The sequence below is a fragment of the Trachurus japonicus genome, chromosome 14, assembly GCF_045865225.1.
Source record: "Trachurus japonicus isolate A0001 chromosome 14, Traja_1.0".
Lineage (NCBI taxonomy): Eukaryota > Metazoa > Chordata > Actinopteri > Carangiformes > Carangidae > Trachurus > Trachurus japonicus.
Window position 1 is genome coordinate 27959093 of NC_140920.1, and position 23955 is coordinate 27983047.

The 23955-nt window shown below is 40.4% G+C and overlaps 1 protein-coding gene across 3 annotated transcripts in view; it reads right to left on the reverse strand.

Moving 5' to 3' along the window:
* LOC146974971 (homeobox protein PKNOX2-like) overlaps positions 1-23955 on the reverse strand; it is a 104943-nt gene that overhangs the window by 7143 nt on the left and 73845 nt on the right. For all 3 annotated transcript variants that reach the window (XM_085798703.1, XM_085798704.1, XM_085798702.1), the window contains exons 5-8: positions 10931-11102; positions 4874-5059; positions 4555-4690; positions 2470-2567 (exon numbers count right to left, since the gene is read on the reverse strand). In XM_085798703.1, coding sequence (XP_085654829.1) covers positions 2470-2567; positions 4555-4690; positions 4874-5059; positions 10931-11102 — 592 coding nt within the window. The remainder of the gene's footprint in view (positions 1-2469; positions 2568-4554; positions 4691-4873; positions 5060-10930; positions 11103-23955) is intronic.

Here is a 23955-nt window from a genome sequence, read left to right on the forward strand (position 1 = left end):
AAACAAGACTCATTACAGCTGCAGCTGGGTGTCATGTGGGTAACCCCCCCCCCACCCCCCCCACCCCCCAGCCCTGGGAGCATGTGTGTTCCGGGGGAAGGCGAGGTTTGGATTAATTGGCGGCACCGGACTCGACAGTGTGATTACTCCGGGCTTGTCGAGTGAAGTAGTGACGGGGCCACGTTCAATTCCCAGCCCACATGTAACGCTGGGCCTCGGCCGGGTCACGGCAATTCACCCAGGCCTTCACCCCCCCCCCCCACCCCCTCCCCTCTAACCATCAAGCACAGAATTACTCTAAAACTGAGCCGCTCTCCAGACCAGGACTTTCTTTTTTATTCACACCTATAGGCTCGTGCCAAGGCCGAGCACACCGCTGGCCTCGGTACAAATCCACCTTTCCAGGCTTCTCTGACTCTTGGATAGACTAACGTTTTTGAAATGTTCAGGACAAATACAGAAAAAGAAGGCAGTGACTGTGAAATTGAATCCTAAACATTGTTTAAACTTGAACTGAGTGTGTCTTCTGTTCTGATTATTCTGTTTCTTTTGCGGTTCAAACACAAGTTACAAGTTAATTTTCTGCTGAGTGCCACGCAGACTCCCACTCTGAAGAACAGAGTTAAATATAAAGGGAAATTTCTTCAAATAATTCATTATCCACTTTTTATCATGCATTGCCTGCTCTGTTACGTTCCAGAACTGTCCTCGTAACTTTATCTGAGGCTGTTGCACATCCTACACAGCTTAGTCTTCCTTCCTAAACAACACAAACATAATGATGACACTCACACTACTGACTGGTGCAGAATAAAGCCACTGTTGCTTCTACTCCTGATGCCAGATGCTGTTTTCTATTCAACCAGCCTCCATACACTACATTTAATCTGCTCTACATCTGCTTTGTAGCCTTCGGTGCGGCGTCCCAGTCCCATGTTGTGTCTACCTATTAATGAGTCAGCACCAATTATCCAGGTCACATTCCTTGTGCTTCCGTTGCGCACAGCAAAACAAAGACAGTCTGGCTCTGGGAAGATCCTGGGTCCTCCGAGCAGAAGCTAACAAGGGCTCAAGTGCCTTCAGAGGAGGGTTTACATGTATACCCTTGATACTGTGTCGCCCAATAGGGGGAGGGCGTACGCTACATAAGGAAAAGTCATAAAGGATGGATGTCAGGAGTGCTTTCCTAACTAGATTAACTTTTAAAATAAACAGAGGGAGATTCCTGATGGTTAAAAGCAGCAGTTGTTACAGTACAGCTAAGTTACAAACTGAACAATTTACATTGGACTTAAATAGACCCTGAGGAGTCTGCTTTTGGTTATAAAAGAGTCTCATGTTACAGTAGTGTGGATGAATCTACGCTACCCACACTTGTTAATGGGTCCATTTTCAATAAATATATTGTTTTGTCTTTATAGTTATTTTGATATTATTATTTAGTGGTCGACTCGCGCAGCATTTCCTAGTTTCGGTTTCCCGGACTTATGATCGGAACTGCGACGGTATCTGATCGTTTTCGAACCTCTGACTTTCGTTCTTGATTACAGTAATGAAAACATTCTTGGCAAATGTTTTCGCTTTCGTCCGTCTTATGCCGTGGCTCATAGGAAATGTAGTGTGAAAACACTTTGCTTTCCAAAACTCCTCGTTGTCCCTTTATGGTCCTATTGTTAAAGTTTTTAATATGTTATTATACATTTTCAAAATTCCCCAAATTAGATGGATAGATAGATAGATAGATAGATAGATAGATAGATAGATAGATAGATAGATAGATAGATAGATAGATAGATAGATAGATAGATAGATAGATAGATAGATAATTAAACACTCAAACAGAGAATATGAAAATGACACTAGTATGAAATGAAATATTAAAACCACAAATGTGACCTTGCATCATAAAAAATCTAACTCATGGTGCAGTTGGCTCTCTCTCATGGAAAGGAGATAAAACATTTGTAGTCCCAGTAATATTTCCTCTCAAATACTGTACTTTCTTTCTTTTCACATGGTACTTGGTGCACAAAGACTGAAGTGTGACACAAGGTTGTTGGGTTGAGAACGTTCAATGGCAACTTGTAAGTTTGTCTCCTTGCATCTGTGCACATCTCACCATCGTAAATATCTGATCTATAAAGAGAGTTTGCGTTCTGTGACTGACTGAACGGCTGTCATCTGATATTGTACCTGACGGGATCATGTGAGGGGCTGTAAACATCATGGGAATAAACATTTTCCATTTTGTGTCTCAGCGGGGGCTCGTGTTCAGATGCAGAAAAAGAAAAAAAAGGCGCCCAAGGGGGATTCTGTGAGATGTAAAGAGGGCCGTTTAATGACAACAAATTGAGACAGTGGGTGGCGAGTGCAGGGGGGAGGAGGAGGAGGAGGAGGAGGAAGAAGAAAGGGGGTGGGGGGCGAAATGTGCCGGCCGAAGCATCATCACCCCAGCCCAAACTGCTTTACCTGCGAGTTTTGGATCTGGATGGTTCCCGGCGGCAGCGCCTGCGTTAACACTTGCCCTTGCGATGTCACCATGGCAACCGGCTGGTACAGGGTCCCACCTGAGGGGATAATTTGCCGTCATGAGTATCAAGTGGCTTCAGCAGCTCCTGACAGTCACATCCCACACTGCCGACGCTGCCTTATTAACTTCTCGTCGGCCGCGCCAAGAAAAAGGAAGCAAACAAGAGACCAAATGATTCAATTCAAGGTGCATTAGTATTCTTTAACCCAGGAAAGAAAGAAAAAAGAAGAAAAAAAAGGAAAAAGAGGAGCGAGACTGTTTTTGATGCTGGCTTAATTAGCCTTGATCAAGACACTCTTATCACAGTCTGTTTGAGCTCTTCAATGTGTAGTGATCAAAGGCAGAGACATTGATTTATTTTGGGTTAAAAGGGATTTCCAGAGGGCAGGATTAACATTTCACTGTAGAGGCTTGACATTATAAGAACCTATCAGCCGAGCACTCTGTGAAGGTAATACCACAGCTCTCTGATACACAAGTACACAAAGATCAGTCACTAAAGCTGTAACCAAGATTACAATTTCATATAATAGCGGTTAACCACCACGCTTCATTTCAGAATGCTTGGGCTGAGAGATATGGTTGTAATCAACTATATGTTAACCAAACAGCATATAATCTATGTCACAATATGGATTATTCATGGAAAATCATGATGAGTGAGAACATTGAAATGTGTATTGGCTTTTGTGTTGGTTCAAATGAAGGGTTAGTAATGTCTCCTTAGTAATAAGAATATTTTGTCCATATCCTACAGATGATTTACTGTAAAAGAGAAATTGGAAATTGAAACAAAGAACAAATAAAAAACTTGACAAGAGCTGAGCATCAGCAGTTTGAAGTAGCTTCTCATTTCTGTCTGATGCTGAGTCAGATGTAAACTCGCTCAAAATTGAGGAAAGATGAAAATTATTTTGTTCTAAGCTGATTCACCCAGGCTGCATGCAGTGTCCTACACTACCTTCCTGTGTTAGAGTCGGCACCGACCTGTTTCTAGGCTTTTAATGCATCAAAGTAACACATACACTTGTTTATTGCATCAAGGCTTTTTGACTTTGTCAGGAACCTCTATTGAAACAAAATTGGTTAAAATTATGACATTTGTGTTGTTAGGGTCGGTTTTGTTATAACGAAAAGAACAATAATTGCAAAACCAACCTTTTAATGGATAAGGAAGCCTAACAATGTAACCAAGAGATGAGAAACAAATAGGATGATAAATAATTGTCTAAGACTCAGGTCAAAACCGACCCTAACACAAGAGATGGTAGCAGAAAGCTAAGACAAAGGTAAATTTTGGGTGACACACAGCTGTGACTGGACGAGGAGGGTGATAGAGAGTAGGGGCCGGACAATGATCACCAATCAGATGGGGTTGGAAAAGGTTTTGTGAGATTTACTCATGCTAGTAGCGATACGATCAATGTTATGTTAGCATCACCAGGTCTAATGTCAGGTCTCTGGAAAACAGAAGTGGGTCAAACTGATCTTTGACAGAGCAGGTAGAGAAGGGATCCATCTATTGGATGAGAAGATCATGTTGGACTGGTCATCTGTAGGTGGACACTGCATTAGATTTACAGACTGCATCCATGTTACTATTTGGTAACTAACAGAAACGACTACATAATGTCTGCGTGCCTGACAAGTAAAATGTACATCTTAATGTGAGTTTTTGGAGGAACAGCATTTCAGAGCTGGAAATGCGTCCATTAGAGAAAAAAAAAGCACACAATACATTACTAATAATACCAGAGGGGTGCTGAAATAGGTGCAAGCAAGTGAAAGCAAGTGTGACCATGGAAATCATAATATGCCTTTTTAATGTGGATGCTCCACAGTCTGTGTGAAATGAGGCTGCTTGTCTGTCCAGAACAGCCTGAACCAATCCCAGTCTGATGGATGTCAGAGTTATTAGTGGGGTTTAATATGGAGAGTGCAGTTCATGTGAGAAAACTGATACAAGACGATTATTTGAAGCTCTCATTCTGTGTTTTCATGTGTGTCTGTAACCTCATGCTTACCCGAAACCACTTGAGAGTTGATGGTAGTCATGGCGACATTGCCCTGTTGCAGACCCCCGGCGGGCACCACAATCCCTGAAGGGTTAACAGAGCTGGAGACAGAGGTCATGGATGGAGAGGAGGTCTGAATTAGTTCCTGGGGGGATCACAGAGAGACACTAGTGAGCAAATGTGAGAAGGTATAGCGCTACTGTTTGTGAGCATAGAGCTCCCTAAAGCAAAATCTGCCCGGTGACAAATGACAAGACTGGGGATCTTGGGGGGAGTGCTCCACAGAGAGAGGGGCTGTAAACCAGTCCATATACTGTATATGACTGACCTGCTGCATGCTGAGACTGGTGTGTGTCGGAGAGTAGGGTCCTCCCAGGTCGTTACGGAGGAGGTTGTCGCTGTGCATCTTGGTCTTCAGACAGGTGATGTAACGGTTACAGAAATCCTTACACAGCTCATTGACCTTCTCTAATTCCAGCAGGTGGATCCTCAACACCTGAATGGCCTTCACCATCTGAAGGACACAGAGACAAACACATGCCACTCATCAACATATCACACAACTCAATCCATGTTACAGTGTTTCCAAGCAGATAAGGGATTAATACGATATAAGAGCTTCTTATGAACTTCCTGGACATTATAAATGTTGTCTATGGTGGCAAAACTTCTTTAATATTGTTTCCATTTTATATGAAAATATGGGGATAATTGATCGGTTGATATTTGGTTAATTTTAATGGAACAAAAAGATTTTGAAACCAACTCCATCCTCATATTAGCCTTGCTAACGCCAGACTGCATCTCATTCTCACTGGAGATTGAGTATGTATGTATGTAAAACAATTACAAAACCAATTTTCATATTACAAAAGAGAGCAATAAGGATAATCAACAGGGCCGATTATCGAGACTCAACAAACACATTTTTCATAAACCTACAGATCTTGAAATTTAATGATCTTGTGGACTATAAAACTGCTCAAATTATGTATAAAGTAAATAATAATCTGCTTCCAGATGGTGTCCAGAGGATGTTTCAGACCCGAACCAGTAGATATGAACTAAGAGGGACTCATGTGTATACAAAAGCAAAAGTACGAACAAATGTGAAACAGAGATGTATATCAATTACAGGAGTCAATCAATGGAATAATCTAGAATTAGAAATCAAACTGTGCAACACACTTAATAGATTCAAAAAGTTATTTAAAAATAATATTATTAATAAATATAAAACTGATTTATAAATACCAGTGTGCTTATAAACTGCTGTATGTAGAATATGCAGGGTTTTTTTTTTTTTGTTTGTTTTTTGTTTGTTGTTGTTGCTCTGTAAAAAAAAATGTTTTAAATTGAGTGAACGAAAAATGTTAATTTAAGAAGGGTAGGCAAAATAAGCTGATGCTTCAGCCTACACCTTTTCGGTCAAAGTAAATTGATTTGCTTGTTGTGTTTTTTGTTCTGATTTATTTTGTTTTGTATTTATACCTTTATATTTGTCTACTGTATTTGTTTTTATGAGACCGAAATAAACATACTAAACTAAACTAAACTAAACATGTGTCTGGGGAAGGTGTGTTCACCTTCGGCTTCCAAGAGATGTGAGATCAAAATGCCAGTGTGTACACAATTGGTTGACCTCAACCAAAGCAACAATCCAGATGATGTATGCAAAGCGATGGGAAATATGCCAATAAATGTGGTTGTTGTAGTTTTGCAGGAACAACGGTGTCTAAGGACTTCTGCTGGTTTTGCAAAGAAAATAAAAGAATGACTGATTTCTATAGCCACTAAATCAACAATACTACAGCCAAAGATCCTCTACTATGACAAGATGGCTCATTACAAACTGTGCCAATGATATGCAATGGTACACTTCCTGTCTCCTCAGTGAGCGTGGTCACCTGTGTGTAGATTTATAAAAGTTGTCCGTAGAGGAAAGTTGTTTATATTTTCTTATGTTAACATTATGGTAACAGCTGACATCATATATTACATCATATTTAGCGTTACGAAAATTAGTTAGCGCGGGCGTTCGTGAACGTTAGTTGACGTTGCCTAGGAAATTTGTGCCAAATCTCACAAGAGTGTGTTGTTGAGACAGAGACAGGCCTTGAACAAAGTTCATTGTCTCCTGATGTGTCCGTCTGAAATTTTTCCTTTTTAGTACCAAAATGTTCAGAAGAGATGTGGCTTGTGAAAAAATGAGTCCAACTTCATTGACTATGTCACAGATACAGGTCACAGGACGTCTTGTTTCCAAACCATCTTTGCTCTTTGGTGGCCGCCATGTTGCATGTAAACAAAAGCTGCTAGATGTCGCTTCTTTGTTGTCATCACATGAAGCCCACCTATGTAAAAAAGCTTGTTTTTGATGTATTCTCTAGTCTGGAAGTCCAGATGGACCTTCAAGTGAAATGAAATTAGTGGCAGGTTGGTCTGGATTCACCCAGTCTGTCTCCATATTCTATATTTCATTATGTTCATATCCATTAACATCAATCTGAGATTTAGCAAATACTGAGGCATTAAAATATGTTTTATGAATATTGTTAATATTTTTTACCAAAAAGAACCCAGTACAACTGTGAACGCAAGACAACCACATGTTAACACTGAGTTACTGGACGGTTTGTTCCACAGAGACAATCACTGCCACCAGCCCTGGATCTACTCAAACACCATTTGACCACATTAAAGGACAACTGCAGGCAAATTCAACTCGGGGTGTATTTTCCTAACATTTTAGGTCTAAAAGAATGAATCTGAAGATTTTCAGTCCAGGAACAGCAACTCTTGACTTGCTTCAAGTAATAAAAACTTCTTGGCGCATGTTTAAGTGGCCACCTGACCCTGTCTGTGGAAAAAAATGTACACTTCAAGCAAGTCAAGAGTTGATATTCCTGTGTTTATGACACAAACGGTAGCTCCCACTAAGCCGGTGCATATTCTCATCTGTCCAGGTCATAATATTTAAGGAGGTTAAATCGAAAGCAACTGGACTTAGTTATTTGTCTAGGAAGACGTTTCACCTCTCATCCAAGAGGCTTCATCAGTTCATGTACGCATCTGACCAGGCTGGGACTGACCCACTGCACCTGAACACACCGCGCACGGCAACTTGGGTCTCACGCGAGACTCTGGGAGACTTTGAATTAGATCTAGTTTTACAAACATGTCGGCTTGCTTGAAGTAAATAAACTTCTCAGTGCATGTTTGAGTCGCCATCTGACGCTGTGTGTGGGAAAAAAATTGTGGCTTTGAGGGCTGTAAACAGCCTAAACAGCGGAACTTGCATCCGCTCCCATTCATTGCTGCCATGGCGATGCGGGGACAGACACAACTACCGCAAAACAGGTGGAATTAAACTGAAAATCTTCAGATTCCTTCTTTAGACCTAAAATGTTAGGAAAATACACCCTCGAGTTGAATTTGCCCGGAATTGTCCTTTAAGTAAAACTAAATTCAGAGTCAGACTGTCGAGTCTCGATGTAAAACGGTGAGCTGAAGTGTTTACAGGCTGTTTCAAAGGGTGACAAGTGACAGGCAGCAATTTCTTTTATTGATGAACAGGGAGTGACATTCAATTTCCATGTTTATTCCTGAGATGGGTATAGATTGTAAGTATGGAGGAGGGGGTGTAATCCTTTCATCCTCCACTCTCCCACAGATAGAAATTAACACAGCAGGCCTCTAATATATAATGAAGGGAGCTTTGACTGTAGGACAGGCTTTGTTGGCTTCAGAGTCGAGACAAATAACGTCTTATATTTAAAATATTATTCTAGTTTGATATCTCGGCTGTTCAAAACACTTCTTTTCATTAATCCAATTAAATTTAATTAAATCCAGTGTATATCAAGAAGGATGTTTTCTCTCTTCTCACAGCCAAGGACAAACACAACATTTAAATAACATATATTTTTAGAATATTTCCGGTTTCAATCTTCAAAAACCCTCATTACTCGTTACACTTAACCTGTGAGGTGAAGAAAAACTAATGGTGCTACCTCCTGCTGTTGTAGCTCTAAGGTTATTGTCAAAGACCAAAACACCCTTTGAATAAAAATAACATTCGGTAGGAAATAAACAGTTTTAATTCGACTGTAGTCATGCCAAATCATTCCCTCTATTTGCACGGATTCAATATTTCCCTCAGAAGGGTGTTCCTGGCGTGTGAGCAAAGACTTGGAGGCAGCGTTCAGGCCGTGATGGGGATCAGGAGTCTCCAGTGAAACACCACCCAGAGGAATAGCTGCTTCTCCTCAGAGGGTTTTGATGATTTTTTCCACACGCAGACTCTCCCTGAAGCTGTCGAGGAAAATCCTCCTCTAACGCAACAGAGTGATTGGATCACTTGTTTTTCTCATCTATAAAATAATTATCAGAGAGCAACTCCTGTAATATCAGAAGCAGATGACACTGGTGGACAATTATCTGATATTTAAGTTAAGTTTTAGTGTTGCTAGGAAACATAGTAACTGGTTATATAATACTTCTAATGATAAAAGCAAATGATTGGAAAACACTTGAATGTATGGGATGCTCGTTGGTCGAGTGGTAAAGAGCATGTCCCTGTTGCCAATGCCCGATGCAGTGATCGCCAGATCGATTCCTGACTGTGCTGACCTCTCCCAGTCTCTCTACACTATCACTAGTTTGCCTCCTGACTCATTAGAGGTGGTCATGGAGAAGAGAGTAGTAGTAGTTCCTTTAGTGACAGACTAGTGATGCCAGGGTGCTTCTCAGAATGATTTAGGACAGTGTTTTTCAACCTTGGGGTTGGGACCCCATGTGGGGTCGTCTGGAATTCAAATTGGGTCGCCTGAAATATCTAGTAATTGATAAAAACAATTACTGATAAAAATATTACGATTAAAAACACAACCACACACAATCTTAAATAACTGTATTCTATACTTTCACTTTTTTGTATAAATCAAATTCAAATAAAATGCATCATAATAAAAATATCTGAGCTGGCGCATCTTGATTGACGGCCACGATCACGTGATCGCGGGGTCCCCAGAAATTTGTGATGTCAAAATGGGGTCACGGGCCAATAAAGGTTGGAAACCACTGATTTAGAAGGTCCTTTACCTGGTGCAGTAGGTTTCTTTAGTGAACATTGTTGTTTATTTGTTAAGTGCTATGCTAAGTAATAATTTGCATTGCACTTATTTGTATTCATAGTGTACTGCATTGAACATTTTTGTATTGCTTGAGATTTGTTGTTGTTATGTTGTGTGTTGGCTGTCCTGTACGTGGGGACATTTCATTTCTCTTTACTTTCAATTCAATTTAATTAAATTCTGTCAATGAAAGGAAAAAATGCCCAAGAAAACAGCTTAAAAATCAAACAAACTTGAATGTAACATGATTGGAATTCCATTATAAATCAAAGTTTGGCAAAAGTTTAAAGCAACTACAAAGAACTTTTTTTTTGCTGATGTCTCTGTATGACGCCAATGAGGCCATTGGTTGGAAATAAGCTATTTCTAATTCGCATAACTCTTTACCTTCAGGAGGCAGTGGTCGGGTCAGTCCAGTGGACAAAATGATTTATGGCACAGGAGCCAGATACGCGTCTTTACGACAATACGCTCATGGGAAATGCAGTCTTCATTCTGGCAAAACACTACCGCTTTTGTCCACAAGGGTTGCCAAAATCAACACAACATGAAAGTTCTTCATAGATGCTTTAACCTAGTTATGAGAATATGTTAGTGACACTGTTTTAACAACAGGAAACCATTTGTACACTGGATCCCTCCTTCTTCTCTTCTGCCGTCACGTGGCTGTCAGCAGGCTGGCTGCTCTCCGCTGTGCGACGCTCACTCCCTGGAAGTCACCAGTCAAGGTCAACAGGATGGCCAGGAAAGTGCTTGGCCAAGGAAGAGATAAATCAGCTAATTAAACTGCACTCGCTTAATCAAGGGACCAGTAACTCTCGCACCCATCGCAGCCAGTCAAGCCCAGTGTAACATTACTGCCCTGTGGAAGAGTTAGTGCCCTCTGGGAGGGATGCCTGCGCCCGGTGCCTCATAAAACACACAGATGCAGGGTTAATTGACTGTTGAACACTTGTCGGCCTGCCATCCCGAGTACTGTGATAGCAAAAGTGCACTTTTTCTTTTTTTTTTTCCTCTTGTCTCTGTCTGGCTTCAGCTCCTCCCCCTCTTTTCTGAGGGAACATGATCAGCATCCACCTCTTCTTAATTTGTAATTACAGCAAGGTGTCACACAAGAGGAAGTGTAAGGGTACGGAGGGGGGGATAACATGGAAAAGGAGGGGATGATCAGGAGAGGGGATGATGGGATCTGTTGCCAGTTCTACAGTCGTACACCTAGACATAAGTGTTTATCACAGAGGTTGACTCACCAAGTTGTCCAGCTCTGGATCTTCACTGAAGAAGGGCTTGTGTTCTCGCTCCTGCTGGTGCACAAAGTTTTCTATATCCACATCGAAGCTGGCTGACGTGATGCATTCAGATCCCTGCGTGGCCTGCTCACACTTCTCAAACAGCAACGCCAGCAGAGGGAACAACGGATGTCTGAGGAGAGAGAGAGAGGGAGCCCTTCATTCTAAATTATTATGTTTCTGATTTTAGTATTAGTAGCAAATGTTGGTGTGCATCAAGACTTCCTAATGTCCCATTGGAGGACAGCTTTTGTGTTGTAGTTGTCTCCTCTCTAGTGTGGTGCTGCAGGAACAATCTCTCACTCAACACCCACAGGACAAAAGAGACGGTCATAGGTTTCAGAAGGCACAGAGTGGAACTGGCTCCAGTTTATATCAGTGGGGACCTTGTGGAGAGAGTGTCTACCTTCGAGTTCTGGGGAATTCACGTCTCAGAGGAGCTGTCCTCTGGTCAGACAACACTCTGCCAGTGGTCAGAAAGTCCCTGCAGGAGCTATGTCAGAGTTTCAGTGGTGTATTTTCATTCATAAAAGATGCTGATTGATTAAGATGAACTGATTGATTTTCTTTTTGTAATTATCAGTAATTGTGCGTGCTCCTTCCTTCTTAGGTAGTAAGGGCTTAACTTTTACATTTTAAAGGAGACATATTTTGTCCCTTTTTCACAAATTAAAATAGTTCCCAGGTGTCTTAAAGACATGTCTGTGACATGCTTTGGTCAAAATACCCCAAGGATCAAACATCACAGCTCTTTTCGTCCTCTCAAAACAGCCCTGTTCAGAATGGCTGGTTTCAGTGCCTGTCCCTTTAAATGCAAATCAGCCACTGCTTGCCCCGCCCCTTCTACTGGTACCAGGTAGGGGTGGTATTATGCAAATTCGAAAGCTAGTTACATCACTGGAAGACAACTGAGGGAACAGCCCATAAAACCACATGGATTTCAACCTAGGGAGCCTGAAAATTACAGATGTGTTTGTCAATCCTCACATTTTGGGGGCCGAAAGCCAAGACAAACACCCACATATATGTTAAAGAGCCTTCAAAAAGTGATATTTCCATGTCCCCTTTAAGATGACTGTAACCTCTCTGGACTCACCACAATACATCATGTCGTTCTCTCATTTTGCTTTTTCATGTTTGACAATGAATAATAATCACCAGACCAGACTGCCTTTCCACAGCTCTGCAGGAACCAATTTATTTCACATCTTCAAATGAACACTTGTTCTTGTTTTAAAGGGCTAATCAATAATCAATAATCTGCTACAAGTAACCAACAGAACATGTGTTATGTTGATTACTTTAAAAGATTAGTCCAAACTGAGAGCAGTGTGTTAACTATCTGGAAAAGATACAACAGAAACTATGCAAATAATCATATGAAACACCACCAGCTACCTTTATAACGATTAAACAAAACATACATGAGAATCAATCGCAGTCAGAGACACAACAACAACGCAGCTCTGTTCTACCACTTTTCCAGACCTCTGCGGTGAGAAGACGTCAAAGGACGGGAGGACAAGTTCATATTTTCAATGACTAATGGTGACAACCTGTTGATGCCTCTCTGTGGCTTTTCCTTTTTAATCCGTAACACTGATCATCACATATCTGACAGGCATCTGTATTCAACTGGCTCTGTGTTACAAATCCCATATACAGGTGATTATTAGACTGTGTCAGTTGTAGCAGTGTGTCTGTAGCCAGTCTACATGACACTGTATACTGTACATTACATCAGCCAGACATCAGCATGAGAGCATTACAACTTGCTGACTGCTGTGCTGACACTGAGTAAAATCAATACCAGCTCTACAGATACACACACTTAACAAGCACACTGTCTTTCCAGACTGGAATTAGATACAGGAAGAACAACACATCTACCAAAATAAATGTATTGGTTAATAATAAATAATTGACTCCCATGTAATATTGAAAGTTTTTTCTAAAGAAAATCCTTTTTGAATCGTGTCTGAAGTAGTTACAAGTTACATAAGTTACATAAACACTCCTTTTACACACATTTCTGTGCACTGTACGTGTTAATCTGTCCATGGTTCCCTTGCATCTTTAAAGATACATTAATGGCCTATCAATGGAGGGAAGGATTCAATATCTAATATGAGCTCCACTCCACACTGCTTCTCCCTCCTTCCCTGTACTTTTAATAGTGTGGCAGCTCCATGACATTCCCTAAAGGACACGCTGAGCACACGCACAAGGTTAAAAAAAAAAGGATCTTTAAGTGGAGAGGACATGGTCCAGTGATGGCACCAGCTTCCACAGTGTCACCTATACATTGTTAACATCTGCCTTTTACTGGGAATGTCACTCACACAAGATCCCCTCAGATACACGGCGCAACTGTCTGTGCTGCCAAAATTATTGAGCATTTCCTGTTGGAGAAAAACTACTGCCCTAATGGCCTCAAGCACAGAAAACTATAGCGGACAATAAAATTTGGAAGCAGGTTGGACAGATGACTGACTGAGAATAAAAGGTTCTGGTGGATCTGAATATCTGTGCTCCATTATTGTTTTTTACAGGTCTCTCCATTTCACAATTCACTATTCCTCTGTTCTTCTTGTTACCTTTAACTGAGAGAAGACCCAAAGGAATGTCCAAAAAAACAAAACAAAACAAAAAAAAACGTATGTCACTATCAAATCAATTACCTATCTGCCTACCTACAGTACTAGGGGTGGGGAAAAGAAATCAATACAGAATTGTAACGCAATAATTTGCATGGTAATACTCTATCAATACAGTCGCCAAGTATCAATCTGAACAGACTAAGTCAGTGTTTTTCAACCTTGGGGTTGGGACCCCATGTAGGGTCACCTGGAATTCAAATGGGGTCGCCTGAACTGTCTAGTAATTGATAAAAAAAATACTGATAAAAATATTTTTTAAACTAATTATTATTCTTTTTAAAATTATGATTAAAAACACCACACGCAATCCTAAACAACTGTATTTATACTTTCACTTTCTCAAATTTTAAAAGAGTTCAAATAAAATGCAGCATATAGAAATATCTGAGCTGGTGCATCTTGATTGACGGGGTCGCCAGAAATTTGTGATGTCAAAATGGGGTCACAAGCCATAAAAGGTTGGGAACCACTGGACTAAGTTGATCTTATTAGAAAAAGCAGAGTTTGCATTTGAAGACATTATTGCAGCTGAAAAAAGTTAATAGACCTCAATATATTGCACTATTTCTAATATCGCAATAATATCGTATTGCGACACAAGTATCGTGATAATATCGTATCACAGGGCCTCTGATGTTCCCACCCCTATACCTACCTACCAATCTCGCTACCTATCTGTTTCACAGTGATGATAGGTATAATTCATGTCTGTCTTACTACACCTGTATGTCCCCAGGCTGGAGGGAAGAAGAAGGTATTCTCTCTGATTCTGAAAAGTAAACGTTCTGAGGATCCTGTTCTGTAAAGCCCTGAGAATTTGCTTTGGCCAGTATTAATTAATATTGAATATTGCCATATTTCCCACCTAATCCAATATTTTTCACAATATTAAATTATTTATTTTACTATCTATTTATTTTGCAGTTTTCCACAGGTCTGCCCCGCTGCAGTCCAACAAATTAAATATTGAAGCATTTCTTATAACTGAAATATATTATTACTCTAGTATATACTGTGTATCTCTAATGCCTAAAGTATCAACTAAGTTCCTACTATTGTTTCTTACCTGTAAGCTAAGTGCTATACAAATAAAGTTCAACTGTCTGATTGGTTGATTGATTGTACCTATAACACAAGGGGGGTTCTTTTAGGGCACTTTCATACAACCCTGTGGTTGGTCTGCTTTTGCTTTCACACCACAAGTAGTCCACATCAGTGTTTGTCTTGAGACTTGATACTTTCAGTTCTGTTCTTTTAGTCTGAGTTTCAGTGAAAAACAGCCTACTGAGCCACAATAATCAGTTTTTATGCTGGTGAGAAACTATTCTTTAACATCTTTAACTTGTTTACTCTCTGACTGTGGTTATACAGCAGGCTAAAGTCCCTGCAACAGTCAGTTCAATCCCAGACTGACAGGACTCATCCTTCCTCTCCTCTCTGCCAAGGTGCTGCTAAACCGGGCATGTACAGTGGCATGCAAAAGTTAAGCAAGTGGAAGATGAAATGATCTCCAAAAGGCATTAAGTTACAGATGACACATTCCCTTTATATGTGTATGTGTGTATATATATACAAAACCTAGTTAGTCTGGGGCGGATTAGTGGCTGTTTTGGTAAGCAACCGGAACCAAGGCAAGAGAGAGACAGGCCTTTCTGTCAAAATAAAAGCACCATCTAATAAAATGCGGTGAAATTTTTTAATTTAAAGAACATAATTCATATAATAAACCTTTTTTATTTTATTGTATTTAATGTTATTACAAGTTATTGTCTGTTTCATAAGTTTTATGTTGGTGAACACTTTTACTTTGGTGAATTCGGTGAATTCCAGATCGACTCTCTGGACCGGAACCAGAATGCAGACAACATCTGGAGTTAACAGAGACCAGGCACTTCTCCTCTCTGTATGTATAGAGCCTAGGGACGCTAGTACCTAGTAGCCCTCCCTTTGGACACTATCATAGCATGTAAATAGTAAATATCTTCTGATCTTGTCTGATTGGTCAAAGTTTTCTGAGAGCTCCAGTCTCCTGGGTTTCCCATTCTTTTGCAGGCTGCTGCTTTGTTTCCATTTTCACTCTAAAACTGTAGAAAACTAAAAGAATACACTGATATTGCTTACAATAAATTGCAAAAGAGTGTTTCATGTTTAACTTTATGTCTTTTGGAGATCATTTCATCTTCCACTTAACTGTTCACATTAACAGGGGTGCCCAAACCTTTGCATGTGACTGTAACTGCTCTGTTGTTTTAGTGGAGCTGTTTGAGTACACTCACTCCATGTGGTGGATAACTAAAGGTCCAATGAGTGTAGTTTTATTCCTGAAATTCTGGCTATTGTTTTTTTTTCTTTTTTTTTGTACTTTGATCAAATACAAGAGACACAAACTGGAGGTCATATTTTTTCACGCCTTCCTATCTCACACAGCGTCATTGTTGTGACCATGTAATCATCAGTGTGTGTGTGTGTGTGTGTGTGTGGTGAGTGTATATTGCACTGGCATGGAGGGAGGCTGGGCCCCTGCTCAGGCTCTAACCCATGGCTCTCATTTGCAGCCTTTAATAGTCGTCTATATTATACTCTAATCTGCCTGATCCCAATTTAATGCCGCTCCCTCAGCCAGACGTGACAGGAATACTAAACAGGGAGAGGGTCACATGCAGAGTGGAGAGCTTCTGCCTTGTCTGCTTAATGTCTGCTTGTGGTGGGGTGGAGGAGAAGTCTGGGTGGGGGAGTGAAGGAAGGAGGAACGCAAACAGGATCACTGTCAGCACTGCAGATGGCATCTTAACAAGTTATTTACTTTCACAAATAATCCCAGTGTTATTTTTATTACAGAAAGTGATTAATTCTAACGATGAGGTGAGATCATCAACACGTCTATTTCTTTCCAATGAGTAATAATATCTGAAAACAAGGAGGAGTGTTAGATGGAGTCTGCACAGTGACACCGCAAGTCACCTTGATTTACCTCGAGAAAACACACACTCGTGAACATATCTTTTCATAAACACATGCTGCAAAGGAGAAAGGCCCTATAGGACACAGGGGCATTGTGGGTATAGTTACAGACTGCCCTGCACCTTTGTTCCTATATATAATTCATGTGCATTGCAAAACAAATGTAGCAATTACCGGTGACAACAAATGACATGAAGTTGTTGACCCCGAGCATCAACATCATGATTTTACTGAACAGCAAAATTTCAAAATAAAATCCCACCAGCTAACAACAGTGTCACATCACACAAGAAAAAATGTGTTTGCTTCAATGAGATCTTTGTCGCGTTATCAAAAGATAATTTCCATGCTATTAAGAGAAATATTCTCATTAAATTATTACTTTCACATTTCTACATGTTGATAAAACTAATACCGTCGAGAAAGAGTAGTTCAGGTTCCATGTACATCTGTTGCAACTGCTCATGTGTAACAGTTTTCTTTCTTAAATACATGAATAAAATATATGAATCTGAATTGGAGGTGTGAATGCACCCAAGAGAAGACCCAGTGGCTTTAAAAGTGGCTCATATATTTTGGGTATAGGTGGCTGTAAAGGAGCAGGGGGAGATGTCAGTTGATGTCAGTGACTGAGTCTCTGCTGTCTAATCCACTCCGACACCAAATCCACACAACAATTACACATATTCACACAAACAATAGAGAAGCAGCTCATGATAATTACACATAAAGGCTCATCATATATTATGAAAGGGCTGTGCTGTCTCTGTCTCTTCAGGCACTGACTGGGTTTCAATTCAACATGAGCGAAGGTTTGTGTTGGAAAAGTCGTGTTGTAATGACAAAGAGGAGAGAGAGAAGCTGACAAAACTGATTGAAAGTGATGATGTATCTCTTTTATAAAATAACTGGTTTATGTTTAAACATCATATTATCTTTTTGAAGGATTTTTTCACATTTACAGACAGAAATATAGACTGTCAACGAAATGGAAAATGTGAAAAACAGGCTGTGATGTGGATAAATAATGTATAGACAATATTTTTTACAACCTTGGAGTTTGGAGTGTTCCATAATAATATTTTTAAGGGATTGTCACTAAAGACTTGTTCAATTTTATAGTACAGTAGGTCTATAATTTTTTTTTTCTTTTCCTGGCAGGCATACTTCGTGCAATAATACTGTAGGAGAAACACTGCCAATGCCATGTGGCCAATGACCTATGACATATAATGATATAAGAACCATCTTGTCATAACATCAACATAATTTAGTTAAAACATGATATACAGGTACATATATAGGAACCATTTTCTTTTCACAGTGGTAATTATACGCCTCAGATTTACGCATGTCGTGGCATGGCTGTGGCAGCGACTAGCCAACAATTAGCCACTGAGAGGCTGAGATAGGGTGACGATGTCGAAGAGAAGCATCCCACCATACAGAGTTGCTTTGCACACACACACACACACACACACACACAGATTAACTTAATACACATGATGCCCTGAGATGTTGTTGTAAAACTGAATGCAAAGAAGATTCAATATAGTTTATCATTTGTTTGTTTTTTGTTGTTTTTCTGGTTGCTGTAGAGTGAATTACTTAATCATTTATTTATCGAGTTATGATATGAAGTTATGGTGCGTGCATAAGAGATATGTAGTATGCACATACTGATGATATGTTTTGATCTATTTTTGTGTCGTTAAATATATGTTTTGTTTGTAGATATATGTTATTGAATATGTTATGTTTTTGTTGTAGTCTTGTTAAATAATAATAATGAAAAAACTGAATGCAAATTGCGGTCGACAGAAAGTGACAGGATTGTACTCACTCCTTCTCTGCAAACAATGAAAAACCTACAACCTGTTGATTACTGCCACTAGTGACGAGTGACAGGGATGCAAACTAATAGGTATATATACTGTTCTCGCTCCCTCAGTGGTTGTGTGTGAATCAGACTAAAGATGCTAAATCATCATCCAGGTGGTTGAGAGCTCTTTGTTTCTCACTCAGCGAAAAAAAATAAAAAATGTTCTGATGTTTATTTTTATTGGCTGTGTGACATTTACCTGATCAGAAATCTGACGGTGGGGAATCAAGTGAAACGTGAATGTGTGTTTTATTACCACTGCAGCCGGGCGTGCTAATGCACCATCATCTTCCAGACTGGTAAATTTGCAGCTGTAATTCACGTTATGCATCTTTAATTCTGAGTGACTTGAGACAGTTCTTTATTTTATTTTATTTTTTTACAGCTCTTACATCAAACCGTAGCTACAGAGCAGCAGAGAGACTTTTATCTGCTACAGTATGTTGGTTCTGCCGCGTCGTCGTCTCTCAAACCAAAACAATAAAGTGCGACTCGTTCATTGATGCTGAATCAAATTAACATTCACAAGCAGGGAAGTACATTAGGCTGAAACTGCACATGTTCAACAGACTCTTCTGAGCAGAAATGTTACTTAACTGTGTAAACAAGTGCATGGTCAGAATTTCATCTTGACAACAACAGCTTTGTAAAAGCTTGATGTGGACACATTTGCATGAAGCGTATTGCATCTGCATTTGATTTTATTCATTGCTGCTGCAATTAATTCCCTTTCTTTGCTCACCAGTGGTCAACAAACAATCAAATGTTCATTATTCAACCGGTTAGGCTGAGCCCTTGAAACAATCATGATAACAAGATATTTTATAACACTTTATAATAAGTACACATAAACATTAGTTAAGCATGAAAGACTGAATTCATCATTATGACACATAGACACTCATTAGTATGTAGTTATATAAACATAGTGCTTACCAATGATGAGTAAAACATTTTTAACTAACTGCATTTATAAACTACTGAGTATTCATGTGTTATAAATGAAGAGTTCAGTATTTATTAATGCTTAACTAATGCCTAATAGTGTGTACCGTACTTATTATAAAGTGTTACAATATCAATATTTTTCCTCCGTTTTCCCGAGATGGCGAGATAATTAATTTGAGAGATAATGAATGGAAAGTGATGGCCTGAGATTTCCATCACGTGACAGGTCGTGCTGACTGCAACTCCTTGAGAACCAATGTAGGTAACGTTAAGCCTATAGTTCTCTGTTTGTTTATTTGTGTTTGTTCTCATGTTTGTTTTATTTTATCACGAGAAAACTGAGGAATTATCTCGTTATCACAGGAAAATGGAGTAAATAAAATGTCTTTATGTATGTATGACCCTTTAGGGATTCCATAACTTATCACAGGTTGACGGACACGATTTCCTTCTCATACATTCCCATAACGTCTAAGTGCATTAAACCTGTTGAAGCTCAGTGTCCATGCACTTCGGTGGGGCGGCGGAGAATCATTTGTTTCACTGCAGTGAAGCTGGACAGTTATTGGATGACTGGAGGATCTGTCTAAAGCCTGAATCCTTTTTTGATAGACAGCTACTGTATTTTGAAATATACAACGGCACTGGAGCATTTTCTAGCATAGTCCAGTTCCATTGCGGATTTGGCAAGTGAACTGGAGAGACAAACTTGCAGCTCACTTCTCGCTCTTGTTTGGCGACATAGCCCATTAACATTTAGGTAGAAACAAATGGAAACGTTTTATGATGCAGGCTGGAAATCAGCTATCCCTCTTTGAAAGACCAGCAGCCGCCAATGTGTGAGGGATGGAAGAAACATGAGAAAAACCTGACATGTGCTCAGTGCACATGTGTAAGAACATGTAGGTGTTTTATTGGAATTGTAGGCACCTTGTCTGTGGCTAGAGGCCAGGTGTGGGATTTAAGATAGAAAAAGGCTAATGCTATCAAGGCTATCGGGGTTTGCATGAGCAAACGTGTATCCTTGACAACGTACCACCGCGCACAGTTAAACCTGGCCAACTCTGGAGCGAGCTAAAGAACACTACTAGCCTTCTGCGCTTTCTATGACCTTTACACAGGAAGTTGGGATTAAGGTAGATGGGGTGTGAAAAGGCATGCATTTTTATGAACGGGAACATAGCCGGATGTGTCTGCCCGCGAGTGAGTGTGTATGTGTGTGTGTGTGTGTGTGTGAATTCATGGTCGCACAAATGTGTGTTTTCCAGTCTCCCACTATACCTCCTCCTCCAACCATCCTGAGCCCCCCCATGACGGCTGCCAGAAGCGGCAAGGTTCTATCTGCAGTGCGACGGAGTGGAGATTGCTGGCTGGGGGATCATTACAAGGGCCATAAAAGAGCGATTTACAGGACGGCCAGTGAGTGGAGTCAGCACGGCACCCCCCACCCCCATCCCTCAACCCTCCACCCCCCACTCTCCAGCATGCACCGTGCACCATGCTGGGTCACCAACGAAAAAAAAAACCCAAAATGGCGGGGGGACGTTATGACTTAAACATGAAGGTGAAGCAACGTGGCAGCTCTGGTGGCATCTGCTTTATGGTCACAGAGTCCAAGGTGCTGCTTGGGGGGGGGGGGGGTCACGACTAAAAGGTAGAACAGGACATGCTTTAGAGGCTGTAAAATTATTTTTTAATGCCGCAAAACATATTGTCAAGTCGGTTGTTTAGATCCAGCAGCTGTTCTGGAGCAGGAATGAGTTCCAAGTGAGATTATTTTAAGATTAACACGGTACAATCCCAGCAGGATCCTTGTCTTTGTCTTTTATCTATTGTTTAAGTGAGTCGTGTACATGAACTGAGCAGACTGAGGCCCATTTAATTAACATGCATGTCAGTTGATCCAATCACAAGTGGACAGCCTATACCTAGCGTTAAAATGCACCTCCACTTGCATCTCCAGAGAGCACTTTACATATAGGCTCTCACTTCCCTGCCCTTAATGCAAATATATAGGTACTGTATGAACTGTTGTTTTTAACAAGCTTGGTAGACAGGTATGAACAGCTCTACGGTGAAATAACATTTGATAGGCCTATATATTAAAAAATACAATAAAATAGTATAATATTTCAGGTTTGTAATGGAACTGTGTTGGGACTAATGAGACTGTGGCAGGGGACGTCAGTAGAGCAAGTCCTTCATTATGGTCAAGGTACATTTACGTTCACACTATAGGGAAGTCCCAATCATGTTTTTTTCTGCCACCGGTCTCATCTCATCTCTGAGTGAGATCGGCCAATACACAGCCAACAATGACCACTACTATTGGCTGCAGGGCTCCAAACTGCAAAGCATGGGGAAGTATTGTGTGCGTGTTGATGATCATAATTCATAAGGCTTTTTGGTAGTTCAGTTTCCTGAATGCGCTTGAAAGAGTGCACATCCAGACAAGGACAGAGACACTGAACACACCAAGAACAAGCTGCTGTGGTGTAAGAGCAGTGCTACGTAGTGTGAATGTAACAAAGTGGCCAATTCATGGCAGACAACTCTAGACTTGTTAGAAAGTCGACGCAATTTGAGGTTATAGTCCAGCAATTCAGGCTCAAAACCTGCTGGTGAATGACAGACAGACTGACTGAGCCCCTCCCTCCTCTGTTCAGAAGGAGAATGGAATGGACACATTCAACTTCGAGCCAGATGTTAAACTGGGCCGCAGCTCAGATCACATCCTATAGTAGCTTTTAAATCTCCCAGTAAACCCAGCAGCAGATGAGTATAGCACACAGCCGCTAACAGAACAGACAGCTAAATTCTACACTCATAAAAATAATTTAGCTCCGGTTGCTGACAGCACATGGACAGAGAGAGAGTTAGAGAGAGAGTGTGTGTGTGTGTGTGTGTGTGAGAGAGAGAGAGATATACCATTCTTCAGAGCAACAGGGAAAAGTGAGAAATATCCATAAATCTGCTACTGCCATTCATTCCCATTCCGATGCTTCACTCCAGCCAGGTGTGTTACCATGGTTACCGTGACGCTCTGTGTCTTTCCGTCGCTCTGCAATGTTCTCATCATGGGTCAGTAACAGGTTCATGACTGCTACCGGAGCGCATCACTGAAATAGTATCTAGATATAATTACATGCTGTTTTAACAGAGGCCTCCGAGCCTCCTCCATGAAGAAAAAGGCTGAATTTATCCTTTAAAAAAAGAGGCTGCGACTGGTGACTGGAGCCCTGTTGTTGCTGATGGTCACATGGTCTCCACGTGGCCAACATGTTGTGTTGAGGTTGAAAATCAGCCAATGACAATCTGTGGCAGATCAATCAGGTCAATAGCTGCAGCCACATGTACAGAACAGTGAGTGGATCTGAGACATGTCTTCAGTGTGTCTTCACACCAAAACTTTTTTTTAAAGGTGCTCAGAAAATAAAAATTCATTTGAGCCCACTATCTTAAAATGTGTGTAATCACTCATCTATCAGACGATGTAGCCCAAACTTTGTGCAAAATTCTATTTTTGAGTAAATCTGGGGTGAAAGTGGGGTAGGTTTTTTTGTATTGGATAACGCAGGCGCGTGAATTATGCGTCATGTTGCTCACGATTCATCAGCCAATGATATCAGATGATATTTGTCAATCTAACAGCTACCGTTGCTGCGATATAAACGTCTGAGAAAAAACTAGCTACTAGCTAAGTTCAAGATCAAGATTATACTTTATTATCAGATCACTCTGAAATTTGTCTTGCGTCCCATGACGTCCAAAGTTTCACACAAATAATAACAAAATACAAAAAACATACATTTACAGAAAGCATAAATGTTACCCTCAAAAGTCACATTTAAAGAAAAACACAAACTACCTCCTAACTCCATTAACAACATAAATCCAACATTACAATGTGTCTTTGGTGCAACACCCAGTGCTCAGTCTGTACATGAACCTTAGGGTCTATTTAGAGACCAAACTCTGATTGAACAGTTTGACAGACTGAGGGACAAAAGAGTTCCTCAGCCTGTTCAGTCGAGCTTGTGGAACTCTAAACCTTCTGTTTGATGGCAGAAGCTGATATTCCTCGAATAACACATGAGAGGGGTCAGATGAGATATTACTTGCAAGAGACAACATTCTTTTAGTGTATGCTGCTTGAAAATGTAACTCCAAAATTTGACCCACAATCTTTGAACAGATATGTATCAGTCTGGTTAGTTTGGTTAGCAAGTTAGCAAGCTATAATGTAGCTAACCTACTAGATAACAGTTAGCTATGTTAGCTAAACACACGGTGTCCACACACACCGAAGTGGACAACATCCAAATCAAATTCCTTTGAAACAGTGTATCCCGCCCCAAACATTGAATATCCCGCCCGCTCGGTAACGCCCAATCAAATTTGTTTTCCTTACTCCTGTAAACTTGTGCAGGACAAACAGGACAGCCATTTCTGATCACCTTTAAGGCTCCTGTGTTGTTATTAAAAAAATGCTGATTCATACATTTAGCAATTACAGACCTGCACTGTCATATCTT